This window comes from Serpula lacrymans, assembly GCF_000218685.1.
Source record: "Serpula lacrymans var. lacrymans S7.9 unplaced genomic scaffold SERLAscaffold_14, whole genome shotgun sequence".
In the NCBI taxonomy this organism is placed as follows: domain Eukaryota; kingdom Fungi; phylum Basidiomycota; class Agaricomycetes; order Boletales; family Serpulaceae; genus Serpula; species Serpula lacrymans.
The window spans coordinates 590,728-611,152 of NW_006763303.1; the positions used below are offsets into that span (position 1 = coordinate 590,728).

The following is a 20,425-nucleotide window of genomic DNA, read 5'->3' on the forward strand; positions in this document are numbered from 1 at the left end:
TTATTTCCAAAGTATGTGTGTGATATAATTAATGCTGATGGAGTGCTTGCTTCTCGGTTGGAAGGTCAAAGTGTGCTTATGCTTATTAAGATGCTTTTTGAGATTTTGGATAATAGGCTCAAAGGTCGGGTAGAACAATAAATCGAAGCTTTTGGGTCGTCTTCTTCGCTGTCTCGGGGTGTGGAACTTCCACACCATCCTTCACTAGCTCCACTACACGTGCACATGGCAAGAGTATCCACATCTTGACCCACGTGAGTTTAAACTCATCATCAACAACCATCACGATCGAGAAGACCCGGAACTAAATCGAGTCGGTCAAATAAAATGAGTTTATAGAGGTCCCGGTCACACGGCCACATATTGTCGACTACCATTACTCCACCTGCCCGTGAAACCGTGTCTACATCGTGTCCACCGTGACAAGTCTTGCATTGCATCGATGTCATTGTGTATAAAAGGAGTTATACGGCTCAGCAATACCATGTATTGACAACGAGGAGCCGAGGAGGTGCTATCTCACGACCCCATCAGCGTTTGCTACTCATATCATTCAATGCCAGTGGTCGTGAAGGACTCATCTAACTATGATCAGTTCATCAGCGGCATTTATCTGGTTCTTTTCAGTTTATGGTGAATTTTGCGTTTCCATGCCTTTCTTATCTCACCCTCGTCTCACCAAAGGAAAGGTTCCCACAGCCTTCAAAACTCTAATATCAGACTGGTTTGACAGTCAAGGGTACTAGTCGAACTTTATAACCTACGACAAAGAGTGTTGTGGTTATCATGCCAGAACCAGAAAGAGAATCACAATCGTCTAGTACCTCGAGCTCGTGCATCTAAAATCCCTTTGTTATGCGTTCATAGACTCAACTATGTTTACAGATCACACTGGATTCTTTTGGAGATCTTAGAAACGCTTCAACAGTCTACAATTGTAAATCGCGGCGGTAAAGATGTCCGTTCTCGATTTTGGACTACATACAGAACAGAGGCCGCAGAATACGACGGAGAGTTTCTGGATAAGTACAAAAGCGACATGGATATAGTACTGATATTCGTAGGTGCTTTCTCGGGGTGGCCCGTGTCGTTCTGATTATTGTATATATGACCATCTGTCATCGCAGGCTGGTCTCTTTTCCGCTGTCAGTACATCATTCATCGTCAGCTTAGAACCCAACCTGAGCCCGAATCCAACTGACACAACGAATGCTCTGCTCAAGCTTTTGATACATACCATTGATAACAGTACAGTTTCAGGTCAAACTATTGAGCTTCCAACATGGAATGGACCTGGCTCCACTGTTATATGGATTCAAACTGTTATGTACGCAAGTCTCTCGGCCAGTCTTCTCGCTGCTCTAGGCGCTGTCCTAGGAAAGCAATGGTTAAGCCATTTCAGTCGTCATGGTAGAGGTACCATTGCTGCTCGTGGTAGGCGCCGACAGCAAAAATTTGATGGTCTACAAGCCTGGCACTTCGACGCTGTGTTGGAGGTTTTACCTTTATTACTACAGATCTCCCTGTTATTGTTCGGAACTGCACTCGGATCCTACCTCTGGACACAACAACAGACAGTTGCGTCTGTTGTAATAGGCACCACTGCATTCGGCGTTCTGTTCTACGTCGTTATTGTGCTTAGTTCTCTGGCTTCTCACGATTGTCCCTACCAGACTCCGGCGTCTGCTATCCTTCGTACATTCACTGAAGGGATCATCCACTATTACGAGCAACTTCAAGGAAATTATGCCAAGGGTGCAGTGATGTTCCGGTTAATGCTATATATCCCTTATTATGCCATCCAGACTCTCGGCTCACTTCCTGTGCAATTAAAATTGGCCTGGAAACGTCTCGTCAGAGCTATCAGAAGATCTTCGTCAATGTCTTCTGAAGCACTTTCATCACCCGAGTTGTCCACCAGTGATAAAAACACAGAACCTTCAGATGCACCCTCTATTTTGTGGATCCTCGAAACTTCTACCGATCCCGAAGTCATCACTGCAGCAGCAAAAATGGTCCCTGATGTAGAGTGGTCATCAGACCTCGATGTATCTGGTGCTTTACTCCAACTTCGTGACTCGTTCTTAGGTTGTTTTGAAAAACTTCAACTTGGGCACCCACTATTAGTACCACTTGGGCGTGACCGTGCACTTGCATGTGGCAGGGCTCTCCTATATATATATTTGGAGCGACAAGACAATGACCATCGCAATCTACCCCCACTGTTTGACGCTCCATTGTTGTCTACAGCAAACTATAAAACGCATCTTCCGAGCATCGAATGGCTGGGTTCTCTTCGACTGGATACAGATACTGACTTGGCCTTCATCTGCCTTCTTCTTAGAAATGTATTTGTTCATTCGGCGTACAGCAGGAAGCTGGTTCTACCGGACATACCAGATGTACACCTCTCCTGGTTTATACACCCTCTGCTTCACTGTCTTTGTGACTCAAAACTTCCATTGAAGGCAAGAAATGTTGCTGTACAGGCCATCTCCAGATTGCTTTCTGTGACCCTACCCCCGAGAAATGTTTTGGCCGATTGCCTGTTGGCGATTGGCTTACTTACTGGTCTACCGATGCACCGAAGGGAACTCGTCAGACTTGATAAAAGGTGGGCTCAATATACTTTGCATGAACACCTCGCTGAAATAATTGTGTGTTCAGTGATTCGATGGAGACTATTTTGAAAACAGTGTTGCAACAATTACAGCAGGCTTTACCCTCACGTAGTAACTCGTGTTTGCTAACGTATCGCAGTTTATGTGCGGTCAGACTACTGGAACCTCTGTCAAACCTTCTTCGAGTACGCGATTTCCGCAGGATATTCTATGCCAGCTGTATACCTCTGTGGAGTCTTCATGTATCGAAGGCTTTAGTCCAGGAAGCCCTTCGAGGAGTCTCCCTACCGAGTAATAAAGTTTGGAGTTATGCTCGCTCGACCCTCCACTTCAGCATCTCAACAGGCTCAGATTTGAACCTTGCACCAGATGTCGTGCAGCGGATGTGGGACCTTGATGGCTTGAAGGAATCGGGATCCAACCGCGAAGAAGCTCTCATAACTATCGATATCCAATGGCTAATCGAATATATCGAGCACTTCCGAGCTTTGTCAGACGAGATTGCTGTTGGGGACGCACTTTTAGCGTTAAGCGTGATGCCCCGTGTAATTCATTACGAGAAAAAGGCCATATTGATGGAAACAATGATCTGGGCGATGGGTCCAAGCATGTCAGTACGGACTCGTCACGCTTCTCTAAAGCTTGCCCAAACTCTGAGAAATGTACTGTCGCATCCCAAGGACGAACCGTTGCAAACCATTCTCTTTACTAAATTCTCGCCTGCTCTCTGTTTTGCTGCCTTCCCTCGTCCATACACCCGACCCTCGGACTTCTTGTATCACCCAGACCAGGCATTTCCCGACGATTTCCTGTTTTACGAACGTGATTTAAGCTACCTCCAAATCGTATTTTGCCTCTCCAGGAATGACGCTTGGAATGATTTGCTCCACCACGATGGTCATTACGAACGATGTAATGTTATTGCGCGTGCTCTTCAGCAAGTTACCCTGAGAGACTCGCAGCGGTCACATATGTCAGCATATATTGTAGCAACGCTTGGGAGGCCCGTCTTAAAAGAAATGCTAGCGGACAGTATAAATGGAGATATAGAATGGACACTTGTCTTCAAAGCATGGGATTTTATCCGCTATGGCCCTGGTGCAGATGTATCTGCCATGCTGCCTGCTATGCGACCGATTGTTGAATATACCTTGTCTTTGGTGTCAAAACGGTCGAGCGAGGTAACAGAAGAGTTCGCAGATTGTTTACAAGGTTCTCTGAGGCGTCTGAAACGAGGAGCCATGGACGTGCAAGAACCGATATTGTTATCAGTGGAGGCCTTGGTGAACTATACGAAGGGTGAATGAGTCCTAGTATGCGTCAGTTTGTGGGATTGATGAAAAAGGCCACTCCCTGGAGGCACAGCCTGATCCAAACCTGAATTTTTGAACTGGTGAATTGTTACTCTCTTCCCGATCCCCACTCTCCGCAGGGTAGCAAAAAGGTTCGCAGAGGCAGTACACCCTTCCGCTATACCCTCTCTGCCTTCGATCCGATTCCAAAATCACCGGTGCCCTGATTGTACAGACTGGTCTGGGGACTCACTCACCCCTGCTCTATTCACCTTCACTTCCGATCCCTCCTCGACCATACAGTGGTTGATCAGATCAGTCACTTACTCAGACCTCCACAGAGACTCCACTGAATCAAGGCGAATCCCTTACTAGCTTGCATCTACCAAGGTGTGACAGAAACAAGACAACGAAAGTATCTGAGTGCACATGTAGGCTAGGAGAGTCCACTTGTCTTATTGTGTTCGAGAGGGCGAAAAGCAAAATGGTTCAAGAAAAGCACAGTAAGCGGAATGGACGACGTCGTTTCGTGTGGCTCCACATGTCCAAGGAGATGATGCATGTGATTGTCACATCTCCCATGTAATAACGAATGCTTGATGCATTTCTGATTTCTGGTTTCAATCAACCTCGCTTTATTTTTTGATATCCAGTACCATTATGGATCGGACATATAAAGTTCTAAGGCTTGCCTTTTCTTCTCGTAACGGGCCGCATCCATATTCCAATCCTTTTCCTTTCCTCTGTTCCATATTTTGCGCCGGTCATCGCAAATAATTTTGTTGTATTCACATCGCGTTGTATAGGTCCCCGCTTGATTAATATCTCATCATTCTCGCCCGCCATGTCGACCGAGAAAACAGACCAGGCAACGCATTCCGAGCATCAACATGTAAAACTTGATGCTGAAACAAAGGTTTGGCGTACGTTTATCGTGTACGTAGGACGGCAACCTCCTTTCAGTAATACCGATGTAAAAGTTCAGGGTGTGAGACATAGAAATATTTTGCACAAGAATGTGGATTAACGCACATAATCAATTATATCAAGGAAGGCGCTTTCGTTGCCCAGGACCCCGAAGCCTATGAGCAGCACGATATGTTCGTGGAGGCGGACAATTGGGTCGCACTCAGGGAGGAGGTGACAAATCGGTGGAAGCAGACAAACGCGCTTACAGAGGCGAGTGCAGCTCATCTATTGTTTCCCTTATTTCAATATAGAGTATTACAGATGACTCGATCGAACACCAAAACTCAGCTAGAATTCACAGGTACAACAACAGTTTCACCGATATCAATTGCACCAAACCCTCCTTCCTCTTTCCAGTCACCACTTCGTGCTTGGCAAAGTCTCACGAGAGGTTCCACCGCCTCATCGTCACTCCCTGCCCAGGTGGCAAAATGCATTGCAAGCGAGTGACGAGCTCGTACGTCTTGCGCGAGTAAGACGGCATCTTCTGGCGAGGCGTGAGTGGTTGCGAGATGGGTTTCGTCTGCGAGCTGGACACAGCATCATAGCGTTAAACTCTTGAAAGAGACAACAATGTCACAAAAGTTAACAACACGCACTCGATAGCCTATTTGCCCCAGAAAACTTAGGGTGGCACCTCGCCAGATAGGAATCATTGCGAGGTCAAAGGGCCCGAACTTTTCACCGATCTCTACAAACCTGTGTAAGTTAATGGCTTGAAGGTGAAAGGAGGTGAATACCTTGAAAAGCAGCTTTGAATTGTAAGACAAACGTGAGTGCAGATGAATGAAAATATACGAAATCGGTTGATACTAACGGCAGGGTCCGCTTGCTGTCTGGTATCCCGTATCTCTAAGAGCCGATAATGACACTCCAGTGTGAGCAGTATACTCAATCACGTTAAAAGAGAAGACGGACCCTGCAAAATACACTGAAGCCACGGGGTCACCGTTTGTCGATTTCTGCTGAAGGACCCAACTTGACCATAAGGAGCCCTTTTGATCGAAGACACCTCTTCCTAAACAGTGATAGCCATGAGCACAATAAGACATATAGCTGGAATAAAAGCCGACCACTAGTGTGCTGACATGGAGTACATGTGAATACAAGGTCGGAGGCATGGTCAAGTTGAGCATCAGGTGAGAAGGAGGAAGAATACGACGGGTATGCGATAGAATCCCACCAATCCAGCTCTAAAACTTGAGACTCGGGAATGCCTACAGCTACCAAGGTGACCCGAACTCCAAGTGGAACAAGAAACCGAGTAGGCCTATCAGGCGTTGATCGCTTCCAGATGGCCAATAAGGTATCCGTATCGCAGTGATCATAACTAAAAGCGTTAAAGAATCACATATGCTGCTGCATAGTTCAAGATATGGACTTACTGATTATGACTTATTACGACGAAATCAATCTCAGGAAGGAGATCGATAGTACATGGCGCAGGAAGGCGTCTGCGTAAACCCCTGAACACATTAGACGGATATGCAGACTCTGCGAAAATCGGGTCAAAAATGATATGCACAGGTTTTACATATCCACGAGCAGGGAGCTGCACGAGAAATCCCTGTGTTCGGAACATATTTCAGACCCGCTGCGACTATACGTTCTAAGAGTCTACAGATACTCACGGCGTGACCAAGCCAGGTAGCGCATATGCCAGCCTTCCCCTCTACACTATTGTATACTGTAAAGTCTGCATCGATCGATTTCGTGACTTGAATATCTCCTGTAACAACGGAGTCTGCACGGACCAAGGGCAAAGCTAGCTGCAGGAGACTCCGCAGGCTTTCTGAGACAGTCTTGACAGGTGGCCATGGATTGTCGAAAGAGGAATTTGTATCATCTTTATGATGAGGTGGTAGTGAGGGCATTGGCTAAGTTCGGGTCATGGGCCCCAAGACATACATTATCTATAAGTTCTGTCTTTTGTGCGATAAGCGCTGAGGAGCGTGGTCACATGATCATTTTTACTGGTAGGTGCCAGTTTATTAGCGCTCATAAATAGACGCGGTAGTAAAACAGAGTCTGCAACACGACCGTGACTGAGGGTGCCTACGCTCCTTTCTAGAATTCTCCTCCTTCCCTAGCAAGAATTCAAATAGATAAATATTAAATGATTTGTCCAAAAATTAGTTTTCTGCCCATGGAAGGTCATTATCAACTGATGTACCGTTATCAACAGCTGTCCAGGCATAGTATACTTAATATAGTGCCAGTGATCATGATACTTGGTACGAGACTCCGCGACACTCAGACTGGCAATTGACGCGGGACCTGGCTTGCTTCTCCTTTCATCGGTTTCGGCACAAGACCACAAAGCATATAGTTACATATGTTCATAACCTCGCTCGTAAACCAGTGAAAACACGACAACACCATCGTTTTAATCTTTCTCTGTGTCCTCTCTTATCAGACTTGCACGCGAATCCACAAAATCCATATGTCAAAAGCATCTCGAATTCCACAGCCAAAGGCTGCCGCTGCTGCACCTTCAACTTCAAGGACGGCGGGGGCTGGGACTAGTCGGGAGGCGCCAATGATGCAAGCGGAGATGGACGTGGACGCACTACATGCACGCCTCGCCCTTCTCGGCGCGCCGCCTGTATCAAAAGAGGAGTTGGGGAGACTTACAAAAGGTGCTTTTGGAGAGGCGTTGTTCTTCCTTGCGGAGAGTGTGAGAGGGAGGAGCGGTGTGGGGGTGGTTAGGACAAAGTTGGACGAGTGAGCGTCTTATTTCTTTGTTTTTATGATAAACATTTTATCTTCCTGGATTGCATCGCGTGTAGACTGCTTAGCGACGAAGTTTCGAGGAGGAGGCTTTCTGGGGATGGGATGGGAGCGGCGAGAATGGAGATGCGGAAGGCTTCTTCGAGGCTTGAAGGCGCGAGACGCGAGGTTGAGGGTCTGGAGGTGCAGCTAAGGCAGCGGGAAGCCGCGCTATGCTCAGATGGTAAGCTTTCCCTCGTGTGTGGCGTGCAGCAAGGCTCGGAAGTACTGAGAACACTCCCGATTGTGATTGTGATTTGCAGAAAAAGAGGTGAGGCGGCTTGAGGGAGTGCTGGTCCGCGAACGCCACGTTGATTTGCTGCTGTTGGCTCTAGAGAGGAAGGAAAGGGCGAGAAAGGAACGGGTTGAGGCGATGGAGGGGTTGTTGAAGGAGTTTAGGTGAGTGGTAGAGTTTTTCCTTTGACGAGAACTGATGTGATGACTTGTATTTTTGTATGGGTGAAGGCAACGTGTGCAGGAGCGGAGCTTACAAGTAGTAATTTCGTTCTACCCACTCAAACTGTTAGTCGCGCTAATACGGCTTCTAGAATGGTTCTAAGAGAACGGCTCCTGTCCTTACTCAGCAGGTCATCAAACAACGGCTACCCTCTCACAAGCTGATGAAGACAAGCCATACTAAAGACGCTTTGACGGTAATCAATATTACTAGTTTAGTTTTCAGGATGCTGATTCTAACACTCTCCCTTTTTCTTTTCCGTTATCCACCTCTAGCGGCTACATGCCCATCATATATATCTCAGCAATCTTGCTTCTCAGGGACAAGGTCAAGATTCAAACAAACTCGAGCTTCGCCTTCGCAAAGCTATAGCTAGGTCGGAAAACCTTGTAGAGTCTGACGAAAGGGTGGAGGCACTATTGTGAGTAAATTCCCGCCTCATGAGTGTAATGATGTTTCAATTTTGGCTTGTAGCCAGCATGTCAAAGCCTCTGCGCATGCGAACGCCAGAAGCAAAGTGCATTTTTCTTCCGACAACGTCAAGGCAACGGACCCTGCTGAGGCACTGGCATCTAAAGTATGAGACCCAGCTTATGTGGCCAATTAAGAATTAACGTTTGCTTTTCTAGAACGCGAGGCAAAAACTGTTGCAGGAGGTATATGATCGTTCTATTGCACTGGGATTTCTGTGCGATCATCATCTTGCATCTGTCAGTACAAAAATTCTGTTCCTTTTATTCAATTCAGACTCGTTATCGCGATCTACAGTTATACACTTTCAGTACTCACACTTCTGCTGCTTTGCGAGCCGCACTGCAGGATGAGGCGCCTTTGACGAAGGGGTATATCAGCGCGCTTTCACAACACATTACCGATGTTGCTGTTAATAAGCCTGATACCACTAGTCTGCGGATACAAGAAGAATGTGGAGTATTAGGCAATGTGGTACGTCAATATGCGTTTGCTCGAGCTGTTTAGGGGCGTCTCATCGAGTCACTCAAAGACGCAACAATATGTACTTGAAGTGACAGAAAAGAAAATAAGAAGAGGTATGTGTGCGCTTTACGATATGTGCCTTAGGGGGTATTCAAAACCGGATTGGTGTAGTGCATGATGCGGAGACGTTCCTCGTAGGAGTGCAGATTAATAAACCACATACCAGTGACGAAGACTCGCTGCTCATCGGTTCGTTCCCTGCTCTTTTCCTCAACAAAAAGGCTGCGCTCTCATCTCGCCTTCCCCCAGCCAACTATACCCGTGATTCAAGGCTGGCACACGATCAGGCCAGCAAGCTACTTGCGCGAAAATCGGAAAAGGTCGAGATGGGACAGGCGATTTTGAAGGATATCGAGACGATTCACAGGGAGGCTAAGATGATATGTGATGCTGGTTTGGTGTAGGATTTGGTTACGACGATGATAATGTGGATATTTGTGAGTTGTCCATTTCATGCTTGAGCCTCCACATAACGATCTGGCTCATTGTATCAGTGCTTAGTTTGAAATATACCTAACGTAGGGTTATACTTTACAAAAAACCCATTGGCGTTCAAATTGTTGTATGGGCTTCGTTGTGATAGGATAGGTATAGGCCGTTCAGGACCGGCGATTGCTGATGACAAAAGTCCTCGGACTTCAAGGTTCCATGAAGGTTAACGCTTTGAAGCTTCCGTCAAACCAGTACACGACTACTCACGGCAAAGATGCCGTATTAGCCTGTGACATCCATTAATTCCGATGGGAGTATAGCTCTATGTGGCCGACTTTGTATTGCCAGCCGCTATTAATACGAGGACTCGGCATGTTGAACGACTTGAACGCGTTGCATGTATGGCCGGCATTGGTAGCAACGTACGAAATCGAAATGAAGGTAGCGGTTTGAATATAATGTGATTCTTCATGATACTATGAGTGTCATCTCATCCCTCTACAACAGCTATTCTCGTGTGGCCTCAATCTTCAATATGGGAAATTTCTGGTCCCTAGTTCAAGAGACGTTTCCCCCTACATCAAAGTTTGGCATCGATGATATTCCCGACATGACTGGAAAGGTAGTGATTGTTACTGGTGGGAATACTGGAATTGGGAAGGAAACCGCTAGGGTACGTTGTATAATTGATATATGAGCATTGAATGCAAACTGGACAATGTTCACCGCAGGTATTACTTCTCAAGAACGCACGAGTGTATATCACTTCCCGAGACCACAAGAAAGGCGAATACGCTGCTAAAGAGTTGTTAGAACGTACTGGAAAGGAGGTGCACGTTCTCAGGTTGGACCTGGCAAGTCTGAAAAGTGTCAAGGCCGGTGCGGAGTATTTTTTGAAGTGAGTGGAGGTTTCCTAGATGTGGTTATGTGTAGCTGATGTTTTTGATAGTCAGGAAACAAAGTTACACGTCCTGTTCAACAATGCGTGAGTCTCCTTCATGTGTGTCTCCTCTCAGATTGTTGACAGCGGTGTCCATATCTCAGAGGCGTGGCCAACTGCCCTGTCAATCTAGTGACTGAGGATGGATATGACCTTCAGTTTGGGACGAACGTTTTAGGTAAAATTAGTTCCAAGTAACGTCCAATTCTTACTCCCGCATCTCTTAGGACACTTCTACTTCACAAAGTTTCTGTTGCCGGTCCTATTATCAACAGCCAAGTCTTCACCGGATGGTATCGCACGCGTTGTTAACACTTCCTCCTCGGCACACCACCTTAGCGGCCTTCACTTCAACACATTTAAAGACTCGCCTGCGCGGAGGGAGATGTCTTCGGCGAGATTATATGGGCAGAGTAAGACGGTGTGTGCAGCTTTCAAATTTCTCCTGTATACCGCGTTGATGTTCGCCGCAGGGAAACATTGTGTTCGCAGCTGAACTAACACGTCGCTACGGGCAACAAGGCATAGTATCTACGGCCCTCAACCCAGGTAAGTATTACGGAGGAATAACATCAAATCTTGCTGAAGTGAAACGATTCACGTCTGCGCGGTATAGGAGGCATCAGGACGGAACTATCACGCCACAGCAGTAATCTGTTCACTATGCTAGTGGCAAGTATCTTCTCACTCAAAGTCCAGTATGAATTAATTTATCAACTTTGATGCAGGATGTTCTGCTGTATGACGTGTCATACGGTGCGCTCACGCAGCTGTACGCTGGGACTATACCGGATGGCGCTTCGCTGAATGGAAAGGTAAATGTTTCTGTTTTCCTCACTCACACCACACGGAACAGCTAAAAATCGGTCTTAGTATCTCATACCATGGGCAAGGGTGGGTAGACCCGTCGCAAGCACACAAGATCTTCAACTTGGAAAGGAGCTTTGGACATGGCTGGAGGAACAAGTTCAAGATGTATAGTGGTTCGGAAATACGCATATGTGGTGTGCGACCCGTTAGCTTTATGATGTGAGAGCCGAACGGATCACTGAATTGTTGTGCGAGTCGAGTTGGACGGAAATGTAGACGATGCGAAAACCTACGGTGGTCATTTGGTTACGGTTGGAATGCCGGCGACGGCATCGGATTTCTTTCAACGACCGACAATTCCGATAGGTCTCTTTGAATATTCCTAAGGGCATGACCATATCTGTAAAAATGAATGTAGTATATTGTGCTTATTCTCATATGTGGTAGCCTGTATTTGTTATATTTACATTGAAAAAACAGAAAAGTAATCAACGAGCAGGAAACAAGAGATGATAATGCCGGTGCAAAAGCGAGAATACCTGGATGAATCAGTAAACACGGATAATATAATAACTTACAATATGTGACTGCCCGTAAAACGTGGGTGGCAACTGTGGCGACAAGTGATAAAGTCATAAAACAAGAATAAAATAAAAACTCACGTGTTATCCACGGCACCAGGGTTGCTATACCGTTATATGACCACCAAATTAGCAACATTGTATGGCCAGATTATCAGAGCTGAATGACAGGGCTTGGTTAGTTGACTATAGTGCGACAGCCATAGAAATTTTAGTACTGCACAGTTATGCGGATCTGTGGCCATGTTATTAGTTACAGGTCACACCATCACACGACGAGGTTTTTTCCTTACTACCGCTCACTGGGTGCTCAATCTTACGGTGGTCGTTTGGTTACGGTTCGATTTTGGAGGCAAGCCGAAGTCCGGCATTATATTTTTCAAACCCCGTAGCTACACTGTAAATCTATCCCTAATAACCAAAATTTGATCAGAGTTTGATCAGAGCTCGTGAGTTCGTGATTTTCGGGATCGAGCAAATGTGTGCTTCACTATAGCGGTTTATTGCATGGGCATCATCTATGTTCTACAAAAGCATACGTAACAAAGAAACACTCTTAGCCATGAACACGACTAGACATAATGTCTGCCTCGACTTCCTGTAGTGCTCTCTTTATCGTAGCAGACCCCTACAAAAATGTACATAAAATGCATTAGAGGAGTATACATCAATTGAGTTCAAAACATACCGCTATTGCTAAGGAAGGGAGTCCAAAATATAAGCAATATTCATTGCATTTGTGCAATGATGGGAAGTTGTCCAGAGTTGCCGTCCAGTTTCCTTCACCAAAGTTATTTGCAAACTCACTGGGGGCAAAGATGAGAGCTGGTAACTTGATAGGAAAAAAAGACTGACTTGGTTGTGATAATCTGACAGTCGGTCAGGATTTTACTGGACCCTGAGAAGCAAAACTAAGTAAGAGATAGAAAGAGACAAAATAACATACCTTGAAAATCTGAAACAAAGACAAGACCTTGCGAGAAATGATACTGTGCGTGTTGTGCAAAACACAGGAATGTTGCGATCTCCAGTTTGGCTGGGGCAAGGCTATGGCGAGGAGTTGCACAGTTGTTGTTGATATACTTGACAAACTGGCCGCTAATCCTTTCTTCCAGAAGATACACGGCATTGTGTGACTCTCTGGTATCTTGGGGGATGGCTAAAGCAGTGTGGACAATACAGAGGCGAGGAATAATTGGGGGAGAATAGACGAGGGGCCTGCAAATTAGTTTGTCGTCAATGAAATTATACACTAAAGTCATTAGGCTCGTTGCCCAGTAAAGACAATTGGCTTCGTCAAGCATCTTCACTAGCTCGTCCTGAACAGCCAGCCGTTTGCGCCCACCCGAAGGACTTGATGGGGTCTTGCTCACTTCGGCCCCCTCTACCTGTTTTCTGTAAAAGCAACACTTAGCCACTATGGTTTCCACCTGCAGAATGTTGTCCTCTGGTTGCAACATTTCACTTCGTTCTAACAACGCCGGATAACACGTTTTGAAGCTTCCAGCCGGTCCAAGCATTGCCTTGGAACTACAGTCAACCGTCAATATCACTATGGGGCGATTAACCTGGTTCATGACGCCAAAAGGGACTCATTTCTTGAGGAGGTCTGTAAATGGGGTTGAGGGTACCAGGAACAGCACATACACTCCTATGTTGGTGCTTATTTCAGTGTTGTATTAGTACATATTCATGAAAGAGGGTGTTCCACTTACAAATAGGCTTTGCCAGGCGCTGAACATCCCCTTGAGCCATCATCACACATTGAAGAACAGCTTTGTCCGGCACACTAAATGGTGGGACATCCAGGGGTGGGGTATCCATAGAGAGTATCCTAGAAGGCAGAGATTGGATGCTGGAACTCAAGGGAGTGAGGGGGCGTAGTTCGGGTAGTGGTTGTGCCCTGCTATGAAATAAGCTTGAGGTTGAAGTTGTCATCTCCGTATCTACATGATTACTAGGTACCTGCAAGCAGTAAGTATTATTTGTAATTATATAAAACCCAGGGACATACCTGTTCTCCGGCTGGTATTTTCTGGTGAACGGGCACAGAGCCACGTGTGGGAGGAGGATACTGCACTGATGTCTCTTTTGCACGAGTTTTTCTGGCTTGTTTTCCGCCTGATGTTGCTGCAAGAAATATCTATGAGAATAATAGTATGAGCATAGCAAAATAATACATAACAAGAAGTATTAACCCTATCCATTGGACCACCAACATCATCATCCTCACCAGATGAGATCCCCGGACTCTGAGCATCTTCATTGCACAAGTGTGCTTTGGCATGCTTATCTTCTTCCTTCCACAGCAAGACATCTTCAAAATCTTCCTTCAACATCAGGAGGACGATGGAGACTTTGACGTTTGGCAAAAACTTTGGTGTAAAGTCTTTACCAGAGGCGCGAAAAAAGAAGTTGTGGAGGATTAGTCACTTGGAGTACTGCTGAGGCTCTTCAGGGTCATAAATGAGTAGTAACGGAGCCTTGAGCATTTGTAGTGACTCGAGCGCCAACCAATGGTCACAAGACCAGACAACCCATAGACACTTCAGGTTTTCTATGATAGTGTCATGTAGTTGGCCGCATTTGATGGAGAGTGGTACTGAAATATCCCGCTCAATGTTCTCAACCCAAAATATGAGCGAGTGTCCTCAAGAATCAAAATAAAAGCCATGAACTCACCCCAACCAACTCTGTCCCAGACTTTCCTTCATCCTTCACATGATGTAGAGCAATCTGAATTGTGACCTGACATTGAGGAGCCACTGTAGAAGCCAGCATTTTTGTGCGGTGGTGGGTGTGGAAGTTGTGGTTATGAGTGTAACCTATGTCAGGCAACAAATACGAAGCTATATAACAAAGCCCAATGTCTGGTCAAGTCCTTCCTTGAAGGCGGTGAATCAGAGTATGAGAATGAAGAGTATCGGTAAGAGCGCAAATCCAAACTAATATTGAACTGGAGAACAATACATCAAGTATGTACTTCTCTATATAGTGAACGACGATGGTCAGACCGAGAAAGGGGAGTACTGAGAAAGTGGTCTGACCAGCTAGCTAACCAATAAGAAAAAAGGAAGAAAGTGGTCCGATCTATCGTCTTTACTAATCGTATGAGAAAGCGTATTGGTAAGGGATGTACGATTGGCTGTATCAGTAAGCCCATGAGAAGGCGCTGACTCACAACCTTCTTCGCTTATCAATATTCCTCCAAAGTATTCCCAGACATAGCACTGGATCGTGACTATGTCATCTGGATATCTTCTCGAGGGTCGACAACGAGTCTACCTCGTCGTAGGTACGATAGAACGTGAGTGTGAAGAGAGAATAAGAAGAAAAATGATAAAAGTAATAAGACACCTGCTGTAATCTCTAGTCCAAGGGCAAGAGGAGTGACGGGGATTGAGTCTGCTAACCACGACATGACGGGAATGCGATAAGAAAAATCGATTCCTCACATTAGCTCCCCTTTTATAAGACTCGTGTCCTCATGAGTCCGGATGCGGCACTTTGGAACTTGTTACTAATCCAATCAAAGAGCATGGGAGGTTTGGAAGTGGCGGTGTAGTTTTCGTAAGGACGGAAGTGGAGAGAAGCGGTAATAATCCGAGGGGCGGCTGGATTTGTTTTATGGAAGGCGGCGAGTAAATCAGCGACATGCGTAAGATTGGTGTCGGGTTCCCAAGTTCGTTCGGAGACTGGATAACCATGCCAGTGAATGAGGTAGTCGAGTTTACTACCTTTCAGTTTGGTCGGTCTGGAAGCGATTATACTCTCTACTTCGTATTCGTCTATCCCTTCCACGATCTCGGGTGGTGGTCGCGAGGAAATTGGTTGATTGATGAATTCGGGAGCGTGGTATGGGGAAAGGATGGCTTCGTTGAACACGGGATGAATGGACTTCCAACTTTTAGGGATATCGAGTTGATAGGCGGAGGGTCCGACCTTTTGGGTGACTTTGAAAGGTCCGAAGCGTTTATCGTCTAATTTCTTCATTGGTCTATCCGTTGTGATGTTATGCCCTTCTAACCAGACTTTGTCGCCAGCTTGGTACTCCCGGGAGGGGGATTTCTTACGGTCGTAATACTTCTTCAGATTCTCGTTTGCTACCAGAAGGGAGGATTTCGTGATATCGTGGAGTTTTTTCATTTGTTCGCTAAATTCTGCTGCAGAAGCGGAGCGAGGGGATAACGTGGTGGTGATATTCGTTCTTGGGTGTAACCCATAGTTCAAAAAGAAGGGTGTTTGATTCGTTGCGGTATGGAGGTGGTTGTTGTATGTAAACTCAGCAATGGAGAGCCAGTCTGCCCAGTCATCTTGTCGATGATTTATAAAAACGCGGAGGTAGTGCTCTAGATCCTGGTTGATCCGTTCGGATTGTCCGTCTGTTTGAGGGTGATAGCCTGTAGAGAGGCCTGGTGTTATCCCCATTAGGTCGTAGAAGTCTTTTGTGAATCGAGACATGAATTGAGGACCTCGATCGGAGACGATCTTTTCAGGAATTCCGTGGAGTCGTATTACATTATCTCGGAGTTGACGTGCATAACCGGCCGAGTCGAGAGTGACGAAGGTGGGGACGAAATGGGCCATTTTACTAAATCGGTCAACAAAGACCTGAACGGCGGTGTAGCCCTTGGATTCCGGTAATGCGCCTATGAGATCGGTGGTGATAACCTGCCAAGGCCGATCTGGTATCGGGTTCGGGTGTAGAGGGGCGTTAGTCTTTGTCCGGTGTGCCTTGGTGCGTTGACAACTCTCGCACCCTCGTACATACCGTCTGATATCTGTACGAAGACTCGGCCACCAGAGCTCTCGGTTCACTCGTTCAAACATCGTTCTTTCTCCTGGGTGCCCGGCTAGGGCTTCGTCGTGATGATCTTTCAATATTCGCGCCCTTAGTTCGTGATTTCGGGGAACGTATACTCGGTCAGCTAAAGGGATCGGGTAGGAACTCGTCGCGGACTCTCTTTTGATCCAGACGATCCTATCCTTCATCTTCCAGGTATCCGGCTTCTCTTTCAAGTTCTTCCTTACTACGTCGTCTTGTTTCTGGAAGCTTTGACGTATATCTGGTAGGTATCCTTCGTTGGTGTCAAGTAATTCGAAATGTACGTCTGGGAGAAGTATCTGATCTTCGTTATCGTTTGTGCCTTTAGGATGATCGATCCGTCTGCTTAACAGGTCGGCCTTCGTATTCTGATTTCCTTTGACGTGTTCCATCTTAAAATTATAATCTGCAAGCTGGGATGACCATCGAGCTTGGCGTCGATTGTATTTCTGCGGTTGACGGAAGTAGAGGAGGTTTTGGTGATCTGTGAAGATGGTGAAGGGGTGTTTCGATCCTACAAGGTGATGTCGCCATTCATCTAACGCCGTCATGACTGCGAGCATCTCTTTGTCGTAAATTTCATAGTTCCGTTCTGCAGGGGTAAGGGCTTTCGAGAGGAATGCTATGGGTCTGAATTTGTCGTTTTGTTTCTGGGATAGGACGGCTCCTACAGCGAAGTCAGAGGCGTCGGTTTCTAGTTTGAATGGGTCGTCGTCGTTTGGTATAGCAAGGGTGGGGGCAGTAGTAAGCGTTTTCTTCAACGTTTCAAAGGACGTCTCTTGTTCGTCTTTCCAGGTCCAGTCAACTTTTCCAGTGAGCACAGTGAGTGGTTTCGCAATTCGTCCGTAGTCTTTAACAAATCGTCGATAGAAATTGGAGAACCCTAAGAATGATTGGAGTTCCCTTTTGTTCTTTGGTGCGGGCCAGTCAGCGACCGCTGCGACTTTTAACGGATCCATACGGATAGTGTCTTTGGAGATGATCATGCCTAAGTACTCGACTTCCTGTTTCTCGAATTCGCACTTCTCTGGTTTAAGATACAACTGATTTTGTTGCAGGATACGGAGGACTTTGGTGACTATTTGACGATGTTCTTCGAGTGTTTCCGTGAAGATCATAATATCGTCTAAATATACAATAACTTTTCCTTCCGTGATCAGTTCTCTTAGGAGGTGGTCCATCATGGTCTGGAAGGTTGCTGGCGAGTTGGTAAGTCCGAAAAACATGACGAGGGGTTCGAACAGGCCGCGATTGGTCCTGAAAGCGGCCTTGTGTTCGTCTCCTTCTTGGATTCGGACGTTGTTGTATCCCCATCGTACGTCTAGTTTTGTGAAGTAATTGGCACCTTTGAGTTTATCGATAAGTTCGGATATGAGGGGGAGGGTGTAGCGATTCTTTATGGTAAGCTCATTCAGCTTGCGATAATCTTGGACAGGGCGTAGTGAGCCATCTTTCTTTTTGATAAAGAAGAATGGTGATGCGTAAGGTGATTTGGATACTCGAATTCGTCCACTTGTTAGATTTTCGTTAAGGAATTCGTCTAGATGGTGTTGTTCGTCTCGGCTAAGAGGGTACGTTTTACAGTCAAGACCATTAGCTTCGGGTATTAACTCGATTGCATGGTCCCAAGGACGTTTCGGGGGAAGTTTGTCGAATGATTCTTTGGTGAAAACGGGTTCGAATTCATGGTAGATTGGAGGAACGACATCTCGGAAAGTAAGCTTTGACTTTGCCTTTTCGGAGGATTCGGCGATTTGTTGACTTTTAGTGGCGAATGCGTTCAGTTCTAGCTGTGTTATCTCCATAATTCGTGTTTCAAGATCGACGGCTAGAACTTTATCCCCTTCTTCAGGATGATACTCCGGATCATCAGCAGGGAAGGTAATCTTGTTGGTCCGCCAATCAATTGTTGGATTCGTCAGTATCAACCAGTCGTATCCAAGCAGTATGCGTGGTGAAAGTAGAGATGCTACGATGACATCTATCAAATGTTCTTTCCCTTTCACATTGATGTGAAGAGTGACATAGTGTGTTACTTTCTGGGATCGACCATCGGCTCCTGCAGCGTCAAGAGGGATGGGCAGAGGCGTAGTATTGAGGGTATACTTGTCAACCAGGCTTCGATCGATAACCGAGTTGGTGCAACCAGAGTCGATAAGGGTTGGGACGGTGAATGTCTGTCTGTCGTCTATGGTAGTGACTTGAGAAATGACGTGGAGGCTTCGTTTTGACGTAGGGTTGTGCGACGAGGTGTAAGCATGGATGCGTTCTATAATGTTCTCTTCGTCGTGGTTCTTTAGCATCTGTATCGCCTGCAGGGTGATATGCTTGTAGTGATCTTTATGGGCCCAGTTTCGTAACAGAGCTCTTGCTCTTTCTGGTTTCTGGTCTTTGATTCGTCTGGCCAACCATTCCGGTGAATGTGGCTTTGCGTAGGTTTCAGTTACAGCACGTAGATGTTGATCAACTCGTTTCATTGCAGTCGTTGGTAATATACGAGGGTTAATTACAACATTTCGGGTCAGAGAGTCCGTGCTTACTCCTGACCTTTCTGAAAATCCTTCGGGGGTGCTTCGATTTCTTTTAATGATGATGTAGTGGGAGTGTCTTTGGTTTCCTCCGTTTCCATATATCGTATTGCCATCTTTCCATGTGGGCAATTTCTAGCAATGTGGCCTCGTTCGCCACAGTTGTAACAAGTAACATTCGGGTTGGGCCGATGTTGTCTCTGCGTGTTGGAACTCCCAATCTCCATAGGTACACCTGATCCTCCAAACGTTCCTGCTGTGTTTGGATGGACTGCATTCTGGGGCGGTGGTCTATGAGATGGAGTATAATACGGTCGCTGTTGGATATATTGTGGTCTTCGCGTCTCTGTTCGCGGTACTGTCTGTCGATACTGTGGCGGAGGGTAGTCTCGGTTCTGCTGATAGCGCGGTTGATATCGTTGGTACTGAGTTGGCAGCCTCTGTTGAGGTGGTTTATCTCTCCTCCTTTCCAGATTAAGCTCTTCATTTCGCTGTTCCCATTTCCTTGCTGCTGCCTTCCACTCTAAGTACGTGGTGGGTAGGTTTTCCTGTTGCGAGATACGATCACGAAGGAATTGAGAGAGGTTGCGGCGAAGGATACTGTGAATGAACGGATAACTTTCATCTGCGTCTGGTGGTAATCCTGCTTCCATGAGTTTGGATTCGAGTCCTCCAAAATATGCGTCTACCGTCATCTCTCGCTGTTCGTAATCGTGAAGGGCAATCTCTGCTTTCAACTTGAGATGGGGGTCCAAGAATTCGTTATCTAACTCCTTGATGAATTCTGAGATAGTTCCCCAATTTCGCGGTGCAAATAGGTCTCCTAGCACTGCGGTTTTGTTGTTGAAATTCGCCTTCCATGTATGACAGGCGTCATTGGCTTTATCGGACGAGATCCGGGATAGTGCAAAGAGGATTTTGGAGGAATTGGTTTGGAAACTTCTGGGATAGGCGAAAAAGTAGTTTGCTAAAGCGTTCTTCCAGTCAACGTATGTTTCCTTTTTACCGATGAATTCGAATGGAGGAGTGGCAAGGACAGCTTTACTTCCTTGATTTGTTTCGTCGGCCATTGCTGCTGCTAGATCAGGTTCAAGGTCCAAAGATTCCTGATCGAACCAATCGTCGGGTTGGTTTTCGGGTTCCGGAGTTGAAGGTGGGGGAGGAAAGTTTTCTGGTCCTGCTGATTGATACAGATCGTCTGGTTC

General features: G+C 46.2%; 5 protein-coding genes across 5 annotated transcripts; 2 read left to right on the forward strand and 3 right to left on the reverse strand.

The window, feature by feature from the left end:
• Nucleotides 1–4,524: 4,524 nt before the first annotated feature.
• Nucleotides 4,525–6,731, reverse strand: SERLADRAFT_477716 (uncharacterized protein; the record flags this gene model as incomplete). Its single annotated transcript, XM_007322971.1, has 11 exons — nt 4,525–4,557; nt 4,587–4,869; nt 4,946–5,412; nt 5,482–5,573; nt 5,623–5,634; nt 5,700–5,734; nt 5,801–5,900; nt 5,956–6,212; nt 6,268–6,449; nt 6,514–6,578; nt 6,637–6,731. The coding sequence occupies 9 exons, from the start codon at nt 6,698–6,700 to the stop codon at nt 5,167–5,169; spliced, it is 1,053 nt and encodes a 350-aa protein (XP_007323033.1).
• Nucleotides 6,732–7,325: 594 nt separating this feature from the next.
• SERLADRAFT_442427 (uncharacterized protein) lies at nt 7,326–9,508 on the forward strand (the record flags this gene model as incomplete). The annotated part of the gene is made up of 11 exons (XM_007322972.1): nt 7,326–7,606; nt 7,672–7,835; nt 7,915–8,050; nt 8,117–8,147; nt 8,200–8,304; nt 8,384–8,529; nt 8,583–8,685; nt 8,738–8,818; nt 8,877–9,053; nt 9,112–9,157; nt 9,216–9,508. 11 exons carry the CDS (start codon nt 7,326–7,328, stop codon nt 9,506–9,508), a joined length of 1,563 nt encoding a protein of 520 aa, XP_007323034.1.
• A 563-nt stretch (nt 9,509–10,071) lies between these two features.
• Nucleotides 10,072–12,071, forward strand: SERLADRAFT_452978 (uncharacterized protein; the record flags this gene model as incomplete). The annotated part of the gene is made up of 9 exons (XM_007322973.1): nt 10,072–10,209; nt 10,268–10,434; nt 10,486–10,521; nt 10,581–10,654; nt 10,704–10,897; nt 10,950–11,025; nt 11,093–11,148; nt 11,205–11,291; nt 11,350–12,071. 9 exons carry the CDS (start codon nt 10,072–10,074, stop codon nt 11,455–11,457), a joined length of 936 nt encoding a protein of 311 aa, XP_007323035.1.
• Nucleotides 12,072–12,778: 707 nt separating this feature from the next.
• SERLADRAFT_373705 (uncharacterized protein) lies at nt 12,779–13,387 on the reverse strand (the record flags this gene model as incomplete). Its single annotated transcript, XM_007322974.1, has 1 exon — nt 12,779–13,387. The coding sequence occupies one exon, from the start codon at nt 13,385–13,387 to the stop codon at nt 12,779–12,781; it is 609 nt and encodes a 202-aa protein (XP_007323036.1).
• Nucleotides 13,388–19,148: 5,761 nt separating this feature from the next.
• On the reverse strand, nt 19,149–19,544 carry SERLADRAFT_400498 (uncharacterized protein; the record flags this gene model as incomplete). Its single annotated transcript, XM_007322975.1, has 1 exon — nt 19,149–19,544. One exon carries the CDS (start codon nt 19,495–19,497, stop codon nt 19,276–19,278), a length of 222 nt encoding a protein of 73 aa, XP_007323037.1.
• Between the last annotated feature and the right edge of the window lie 881 nt (nt 19,545–20,425).